Source organism: Engraulis encrasicolus, chromosome 22, assembly GCF_034702125.1.
Source record: "Engraulis encrasicolus isolate BLACKSEA-1 chromosome 22, IST_EnEncr_1.0, whole genome shotgun sequence".
Lineage (NCBI taxonomy): Eukaryota > Metazoa > Chordata > Actinopteri > Clupeiformes > Engraulidae > Engraulis > Engraulis encrasicolus.
In genome coordinates this window covers 38,227,904-38,237,903 of record NC_085878.1, presented here as the reverse complement: position 1 = coordinate 38,237,903, position 10,000 = coordinate 38,227,904, and the positions used below count along the sequence as shown (strand labels likewise).

Genomic DNA, 10,000 nt, shown 5'->3' with positions numbered 1-10,000 from the left:
CTGATGCCGTTCCTCTGCCCACAGACGCCCTACCTATCTGCCCTACTTACCCAGGCGTCCCCTTCCAACTGCCCACACTGCACTGATGCCAACTCAACTGCCCATGCCAGACGCAGCTGTCCCCTGATACCTTCCTCCCTCCAGCTCCTGATGCCCACCGCCCCATTCCCACCGCCCCATCCCCACTGCCCACTGCCCAGTCTGACACCTCTCTCCCACACACACACACACCCCAGTGCCACCTGAGACCATTCCTCAGAGACGCCGACAAACGGGGAAAAAGGGATTAGGCGTCTCGGGCCAAGGGGGAGAAGAAGGGGCCCCAGAAGTGTGTTCTCATAGCATTGCACGCATTGTAGACAATTGTACACATTGACATTGAATGGGGGGGGGCTTTCAGATATTAAAAAAATCCCGGGCCCGGGCGATGGTGTCAGCGGCCCTGTCAGTCCTTGTTGCACCGTCCCTGGATGGCATCACAACTCTCCAAAGTCGCTCTCCGCTGCCCTCTCCACAGCTGGCCAAATTCCACTGCCCCAACCCTCTCCAGCACTCTTTACTCCTCTGCCCACAACCCCCCCCCTCTCCTCCATCCCTGGCCCCCAACTTCCCCATCTTTAATGCCAAGTGAGGCCCCGCCGGCGGGCCTATTCACTATTTGCTGAAAATACTCAACTACATCATAACAACATTGCTATGACATTACTGATGGCCTTAAGTCACATATTAAGACATAGCCATTACAATTTTGGTGACAGTAAGGTTATAACATAGGCTCTGCGCTAAGGGGTTAAGTTAACTTCCACTGACACCCCCTGCCCCCCACCCCACCAACACACCATCATGCTCTCCCACTCCAGAAAGTAACTAACTGATGCCACCTGATGCCAAGGTCCAGCTGTCCCCCTGCTACCCCTCCCCATATATATCAACCCCTCCTGAGGCTATGTCCAGCTGCCTTCTGAACCCCCCCTCATATAGATCATGCCCTCCACTCCTTATGCCACCCTAGGCTATATCCAGCTGCCCCCCTGGTACCCCCCTCCACTCCTTATGCCACCCTAGGCTATATCCAGCTGCCCCCCTGGTACCCCCCTCCACTCCTTATGCCACCTGATGCTATATCCAGCTGCCCCCCTGGTACCCCCCTCCACTCCTTATGCCACCTGATGCTATATCCAGCTGCCCCCCTGGTACCCCCCTCCACTCCTTATGCCACCCTAGGCTATATCCAGCTGGTATCCCTCCTCATATACTCATGCCCTCCACTCCTGATGCCATCTGAGGCTGTGTCCAGCTGCCCTCAGTCTTGATACCCTTGCCCCCCCCCCCTCTCCTGATGCCCCGTTACCCAGCCCCCTGACCTCTGCTGGCTGCCATACATAGCTGTCCCCTCATTCATGCATCATCCTTCTCTCCCTCCGTCCCCTCTGCCTCATCTGCTCCTCAACCTCCCTCCTGTTTCCCCCCTCCTCTCCTCTCCTCTCCTCTCTCTATCAGTTTTTAACCTCTTCACCCTCGGCTCCTCTCCTCCCCCTTTACCCCTCCTGTTTCCCCACCTCCTCTCTCCTCTCTCTATCTTTTTAAACATCTTTACCATCGGATCTTCTCTTCCTCCTTTACCCCTCCTGTTCCCCTCCTCCTCTCTCCTCTCTTCTCTCATATCGGTTTTTAACCTCTTCACCCTCGGCTCCTCTCCTCCCCTTTATCCCTCCTGTTTCCCCCCTCCTCTCCTCTCCTCTCTCTATCTTTTTAAACATCTTTACCATCGGATCTCTTCCTCCTTTACCCCTCCTGTTCCCCACCTCCTCTCTCCTCTCCTCTCTCTATCAGTTTTTAACCTCTTCACCCTCGGCTCCTCTCCTCCCCTTTATCCCTCCTGTTTCCCCCCCTCCTCTCTCCTCTCTCTATCTTTTTAAACATCTTCACCATCGGATCTTCTCTTCCTCCTTTACCCCTCCTGTTTCCCCCCCTCCTCTCTCCTCTCTCTATCTTTTTTAACATCTTTACCATCGGATCTTCTCCTCTCCTCCTCCTTTACCCCTCTTGTTCCCCCCCCTCCTCTCCTCTCTCCTCTCTCTATCTTTCTTCCTTCGTCACAGCCACTTGATGCCATGTCCATGCAGCTTACCCCCTTCATTACTCCACACCAACCCCTCCCACACACACTGCCCTTCTCCTCTCCTCTCCCCTCTGCCGCTTTCTCCCTCCCTCCTCCTATACCGTGACGCCACACCGGCCAAACTCTTCTCTTTAGTGCCACCTGATGCCATGTCCAGCTGCCCCTTCTACTACCCCCAGACCACCCCCCCACCCCCTGTTCTATCCCCAGCACACACACCCCCCCCCCCCGTTCCCTTGAGTGCCGCCCAGCAGCCCCCATTCTCACCCCCGCTTGCTGCCACCACAGCTGACTTCAAAGTCCCCTCGCCAGTACTGCCTGGTCAGCTGCTGCATGGCCATATCCCTGCCTGCCTGCCCTCTCCTTTTTCAGTCCACTCTCTCTCTCTCTCTCTCTGTCTCTCTCTCTGTCTCTCTCTCTCTCTCTCTCTCTCTCTCTCTCTCTCTCTCTCTCTCTCTCTCTCTCTCTCTCTCTCTCTCTGTCTCTCTGTTGGCAGCCATCCAGCTGACTGTGCCAGGTTCCCGACCTGGCCAAGGGGAAGGCTTCTTTTTTTTTATTTCTCTCTCTCTCGTTTTTTATTCCTTTTTTCTCTGTCTCTCATTCTCTCCCTCTCTTTTCCCCCACATTTAAACAGAGTATACATCCACCTACCATGTTATCCAGCCCAATTCCCAGTGGTGCAGCGGCCTATCCCCTCACCCATCTCCCCTCTCCTCTCTTCTCCTCCCCCCTCTCCCTCCAGCGCCCTTTCCCTTCACCTATCTCCACCCCTCTCCCCCTCTCCCCTTGCCGCCTTTCATGCTCTCTCTCCTCTCCTCTCCTCTCCTCTCCTCTCCTCTCCTCTCCTCTCCTCTCCTCTCCTCTCCGCTCTTCTCCTCTCTTCTCCTCTCATCTCGTCTCACCTCTCCTCTCCTCTCCTATCATCTCCTCTCCTCTCCTCTCCTCTCCTCTCCTCTCCTCTCCTCTCATCTCGTCTCTCCTCTCCTCTCCTCTCCTCTCCTCTCATCTCGTCTCTCCTCTCCTCTCCTCTCCTCTCCTCCCTACTCGTCTCTTCTCTCCTCCTCTCCTCTCCTCTCTTCTCTTCTCTCCTCTCCTCTCCTCTCCTCTCCTCTGCTCTCCTCTCCTCACCTCTCCTCTCCTCTCTGCTCATCTCCTCTCTGCTCCTCTCTGCTCCTCTCCTCTCCTCTTCGCTCACCTCCTCTCCTCTCCTCTCCGCTCATCTCCTCTCATTACCTCTCCGCTCATCTCCTCTCCTCTCCTCTCCTCTCCTCTCCTCTCCTCTCCTCTCCTCCTCCTCCCCTGATGCTGTGGTGAGGACCCTGGTCCTGGTGTGGCAGTGCAGCCGTAAATAAGAGTAAGAGGGGCAGCACAGGGGACGCTGCATTGCCATTACTCTAGTGCTCCTGGACTGGACAGGACAGGACACAAAGGGCAGCCAGGGGAGCAGACAAGGGGGGGCTAAAGCGGCCCGTTGTCCCGGGCTCAGGGAGATGGGGGGGGGCCCATAGTTGGACCCTCATTTACAAGTTCAAGTTCAAGTTTGTTATAGCCATATCAACAGTATAACATACAGTTGCAAGGAATGTATTTTGGTTTGCTCACAAAAAAAGACATTACATTGAATGTATTGGGTGGGGGGCCCTTTCAGATGGCTTTGCCCAGGGCCCAGCCAGCGGCAGTGGTAGCGGACCTGCCCTGCCCGTTCTGATCTCTTCTCCTCTCTTCCCCTGTGTGAATATAACCAAGGCTACAAGGTCATTTGGCCACAAGGCCAAACCGCAGAGGAGCACAGCACAGCACAGCTCAGCTCAGCGCAGCGGCCACAGTACTTAAAGTCTGACGTTTTTATCTCTTACAAATAGAAAGTGACGAGCAGAGCATAAAGTGCACGGGCACGTTTTAAATCGCAAGGATCGCCGGACTTAGAAGTGAGACAAGGTGTGTGTTTTGTGTGTGTGTTTGTGTGTGTGTTTGTGCCTGTTTCTGCGTGTGATTGTGCCTGTGTGTGTGTGTTTGTCTGTGTGTGTGTGTGTGTGTGTGTGTGTGTGTGTGTGTGTGTGTGTGTGTGTGTGTGTGTGTGTGTGTGTGTGTGTGTGTGTGTGTGTGTGTTGTGTGTAAAACATAAGCGTTGGGGGCTGTCAGAGTAACGTCTAAGGCCAAGCAGTTGTGATGCTGTGTCTGGTGTCATATTTGTGGCCTGTAGTAGTGAATTACGAGACCGCATTTAATGCCCCATCGGGCCGGAAATCTGCACTACACCGCATCTCCAACAAAAGGATTTAAGGGCCGTACACACACGTCGCTGCTAGTTACTCGCTCAGCGAATGAACTCAATAGAATGTCAATGTGTTCCAGCGAGACTAGCAGGCGAGTAGGCGAGTACTGTACAAGCGATGCGATGTGGGCAGGATCCCGAGTTGAAAATATTTTATCTTCGAGCGAGGCGAGTAAGCGAGTAACCAATTGCAATGTAGAGTTCAGTACTTCTAGCCTGTTCATTGGCAGTTAAAGCCGCGGGAACTTTCAGCGAACATTCCATGATAGAGTGGTGAGTAGGCGAGCAAGCGAGAAGCTAGTAAATAGCACCGATGTGTGTGTACGGCCCTTTACACATTGTCTTCACCATCTCATACCTGCAGTAATGTCTCCCTCTGCTAGTCTAGTTTTGTCTGGCAACAAAAATCGGGGAGGTGGCGACGGCAGAGTGGAGAGTGGAGAGTGGAGAGGGTGTGATTATTATTGCCCTGCTTTTCTGGGCATACCTAATTATATTGCGAGAGAGAGAGCGCAACAAACATACAAATTATTGTTTGTGTTCCTTTTTTTCTCATTTTGTTGTTCTCCATGAAAGAAATAGAAATGCTCTGATTTTATTAGATTAACCTTATTTGCAGCCCTGCTGTAATCTACAACAGATGTCATGTCCGTGTGTGTGTGTGTGTGTGTGTGTGTGTGTGTGTGTGTGTGTGTGTGTGTGTGTGTGTGTGTGTGTGTGTGTGTGTGTGTGTGTGTGTGTGTGTGTGTGTGTGTGTGTGTGCGTGTGTGTCAGGCGACAAATTAATTAAATCCACATTGCTTCAGGTGAGACTGCTTATTGCTGGTAAATAATGCGTTCTATCGCTTGCTCTCTCTCTCTCTCTCTCTCTCTCTCTCTCTCTCTCTCTCTCTCTCTCTCTTGCACTATCTCCCCTATTTTCCCTCTCGCCCTTTTCTCTGCAGTCCAATTTATGTATGCCAGTGTGTGTGTGTGTGTGTGCGCGCACATGTGTTTCTATATGAGTATGTGTGTGTTTGTGTGCGTTTGTGATTGTCTACGTGTGCCTGTATGTGTGCATGTGTGTGCGTGTGCGTGTGCGTGTGCGTGTGTTTCTCCCTTGTGTGTGTGTGTGTTTGTGTGTGTGTGTGTGTGTGTGTGTGTGCGTGTATTTGTGTGTGTGTGCGCATGTACTGTATGTGTGTGTGTGTGTGTGTGTGCGTGTATTTGTGTGTGTGTGTGCACATGTACTGTATGTGTGTGTGTGTGTGTGTGTGTGTGTGTGTGTGCGTGTGTGCGTGCGTGTGTGTGCGCACACATATATATGCGCATGTGTGTGTGTGTGTGTGTGTGTGTGTGTGTGTGTGTGTGTGTTTCCACACCAGTCAGGGTAGTAGAGGTGGTGGCACTCTGCTTCTGCTCAGCTCCACAACCCTCCCAGCCTTCATCCATCACCCTCAGCCCCAGTTTGTTCTGGCCGCTCCTGGTCATTAGTGAGGCCCATTTGTCTCCGTCTGTGTCCCCTTTCACGGCCACTGGACTTTGAGATGCAGAAGCAGTAGCAGCAGCGCAGCCTGACAGCTAGAGGTGGCCAATGGTGAACCCAGCTCGGGCCCCTGATGGTTTGTTCATTCAATGACTAATCCTCCTCTAGTATCCTTCTTTTTTCCATTCTTTCTCTTTCTCTCTCTTATATATGTCTTTGAGATACATGAACAGTACGACATAACAATGTGGAGGAGTGAGGAGGACCATGGCAACTATTCCATGGCTACGTAAAGTGATAAAAAAAATTACTGCTCACTGATTCTGCTCCAAGTCTTGTTACACGTTTTGACCTGTGTGGTCTTGACTTATGTCAGGGGACAAAATGCAGTGATTTTTTGTTTTGTTTTACTTTACTTGAGGCGCCTTTGATCCAGCAACCGAGGACTTTTTAGTTGGGGGGGCGGCTTTTTGCCTTTAACTTTAAGAGTGTGGGTTTTTGAACATTCTATAAAAAGAATGTGTTCTCTAACAATGCAAGATTCTAAAATTCCAAATTTTATTGAATGGCGCCCAGAATTCTGTAGAACTTTCACTGCCCGAACATTCATGTGACGTACACTTTTAAAGGTTAATTGTGACAGGACAGTGAAGTTATTGACAGGAAGTGAGTGGGGAGACATACGGGGAAGGGTCGGTAGAGGACCCGGGCCGGTATCGGTGGAGCAGTGCTGTGCCCTCTCGCTTGAGACACGGAAGGATGGCAACTGAGGACTTTTCAAGTGAGGTGTACTTTATTGTCAAAAAATCTATGTAACAGGGTTAGCACAGAAGTTTGAAATTGCGTTTCTAAACAGTTGAATAGCTCTATAAAGTCTACAACCACAGCACTTTGAAACACAGAAGCATTAATCTGTGTTTCTCACCTAGCTCCATGGCGGCTGTAGCCTGACTATCATCGACTTTCAAATCTCTTTGAGACTTGGTCTGACGAAGAGCATTAAAATTAACATTTCCGAAACTGCATGGTTGACCTGGCTCCCTTGGTTTGCTAATGTTTTTTGCTTCCCGGCAAAGTGGGAGGAGTTCCCGATTTTCCAGGAGCTCAGAAACGATATTTGCATTGCTCTTGGCCTGAATAGAGGCATCGCTGACGGTGTTGTGTCACTAGGAGGGCACAGGGTGGCTACAGCTTTGAGACAACAGAAGCGGTACAAATCCAACAGTGGAGGTGGCCAGCTCAATGATTCTGCTTTCGTGTCATCTGGTGTCTGATGCCACTCCCACTAAGCACATCTCTTGCAGCCTTCAAGAAACAACTAAAGACATTCCTCTTTCGAGAGAATCTACTAGAGTAATGCTTGAACTGCCCTTGCCCCAGGGCAGACTCCTGACATGATGTTTAGTTTAGTTTAGTTTGTGTGTGTTTGTTTGTGTGTGTGTGTGTGTGTACTCGTTATTTACTCTTTGAAAAAAAAAACCCTCTTTGCAACTGCACTTGTTGTTCTGTATATCTCCTGTGCACTTTGTATTTGCTTGTGATGTTGGCTTGATTATGTCCTCTTTTGAAAACCGCTTTGGTTATAAAGCGTCTGCCAAATGCAATGTAATGTAATGTAATGTAATGTAATGATGCCCTGTCTCCTCTTACAGCCTCTGGACTTTGAGACGCAGAAGCAGTACAACCTGACGGTGGAGGTGGCCAACGTGAACCTGGGGCCCGTCGGACCGTTCAAAGACACCACGACTGTGCGCATCGCCGTGGAGGACGCGGACGAGCCACCTATCTTTACGAGGCCCGCGTATCTAATGGAGGTGAAGGAGAACGCACCCATCAACACCATCATCGGCCAAGTCAGCGCCAGAGACCCGGACTCCATCGGAAGTTCCATCAGGTACTGACGATATACTGTGTGTGTGTGTGTGTGTGTGTGTGTGTGTGTGTGTGTGTGTGTGTGTGTGTGTGTGTGTGTGTGTGTGTGTGTGTGTGTGTGTTTGTGTGTGTGTGTGTGTGTGTGTGTGTCTGTGTGTGTGTGTGTGTGTGTGTCTGTGTGTGTGTGTGTGTGTGTGCCAGCACATATGCTGTTGCTGCTGGCAGGTTACTAGTGTGGAAGGAAATGCGGATTTGTTTTGTTTTCCATCAATATGTTGATGCCGCATCGCTATATTTCATACCAAGAATACGCCCTGAGCTGGACCGCTGTGAAAGAAAGAAAGAAAGAAAGAAAGAAAGAAAGAAAGAAAGAAAGAAAGAAAGAAAAGAATAACAGAAAGAAAGAAAGAAAGAAAGAAAGAAAGAAAGAAAGAAAGAAAGAAAGAAGCAGTAACGGAAAGAAGCAAAGAAAACAAAAAAACGTCTGAAAGACATTAGAAACGTGCGCGGCGCAGTGCAGTGTGATGTCCCAGTAGACACATATACACATGCACACGCTTACACACGGACACACGCACAGATGCACGCACGCACAGACACACACACACACACGGAAGCACACACGCACGCACGTACACACACACACACACACACATTTACAGACAGACACACACACATACACACACACACACGGACGCACGCACGCTCACACACACACACATACACATACACACACACACACACACACACACACACACACACACACACACACACACACACACACACACACACACACACACACACACACACACACACACACACACACACACACACACACACACACACACACACACACACACACACAGCCACACACACAAACACACACACTATGTACATAGACACATTGAGCTGGCGCCTCTTAGAGTGAAATATTGCAAAGGCACCTTGCGGGAGGTTACGGTGGCAATTCCTTCACGTCTCCTGTCGGCTCGGCTGCCACCGCCTCTGCTGCAGCATTTCATTAATGCCTCTGTGACGCGCAGACGTGGGAACAGGGACAGCAATACAGGAGTGTGTTGTAGAGTGTGTGTGTGTGTGTGTGTGTGTGTGTGTGTGTGTGTGTGTGTGTGTGTGTGTGTGTGTGTGTGTGTGTGTGTGTGTGTGTGTGTGTGTGTGTGTGTGTGTGTGTGTGTGTGTGTGTGTGTGGAACAGCACTCCACAGGTTGTGTCATTACAGGAGAAGCGGGAGTAGGTGAGAGGTCAGCACATAGCCTATTGCCTATTGCTATTGCTTATTGCCTGCACACACACACACACACACACACACACACACACACACACACACACACACACACACACACACGAACACACACACACACACGAACACACACACACACACACACACACACACACACACACACACACACACACACACACACACACACACACACACACACACACACACACACACACACACACACACACACCACCACCACCACCACACATACTCCATTTCTATTCAGCATCAACGTGTGTGTTCTGTATTTCCTTCCGCCATTTTACTCGATCCTGTATATATTGGTTCTGTTGTGTGGTATTTCTTATTCTACATCTATCCTTCACTTTCGTCCTTCTTCTTATTTCTTTGCCTGCTTTTTCTTCTTCTTTTTTCTCCCTTTTCCTCCTTCATCTGTATATTACTAATAGGCCTACCCAATGTAATGTTGTTCTTTCACAATGACTCCCAGAGCTGTCTGTCTCATAGAGATGACGCCACTATATTAGCTTTGTTCTTGGTATTTGTTTAGAGTTTTTGGTAACACTTTATTTTAGGGATACATCTATTAGCACTAATACATACAATGTGCCTGTATAAGTAACTTGTAAGGCATGTACAAAGCAAAATCAAACATTTGTTAGGCATGTATTCGCAAATGTCTTGTTCATGCACAATAAGGGATTTATTATCAATTTAACCTTAGTAAGGACCTAGTAGGCCTTAGCGTTTGCTTAGTACATGCTTTACAAGTTAATTATGCAGGCATTAACATTGTATGTATTAGTGCTAATAGATGTATCCTTAAAATAAAGTGTTACCGATTTTTTTTTTCAAGCCAGTTCTCATTTCTTCCTTTCTCGTGATATTGCCTTGCCTTCGGATTTATGTACCACAATCAGTGTCACCAATCATCTGTGTGTGCGGGCGCCTGTGTGTGCGGGCGCCTGAGAGTGAGTGTGTGTCTGTCTTTACTGTAAACGGCCATCA

General features: G+C 49.7%; 1 protein-coding gene across 1 annotated transcript in view; it reads left to right on the top strand.

Moving 5' to 3' along the window:
- The window catches only part of cdh8 (cadherin 8), a 252,019-nt gene that overhangs the window by 194,956 nt on the left and 47,063 nt on the right, over window positions 1-10,000 (top strand). Inside the window, exon 6 of the mRNA XM_063188964.1 lies at window positions 7,515-7,756. Coding sequence (XP_063045034.1) covers window positions 7,515-7,756 — 242 coding nt within the window. The remainder of the gene's footprint in view (window positions 1-7,514; window positions 7,757-10,000) is intronic.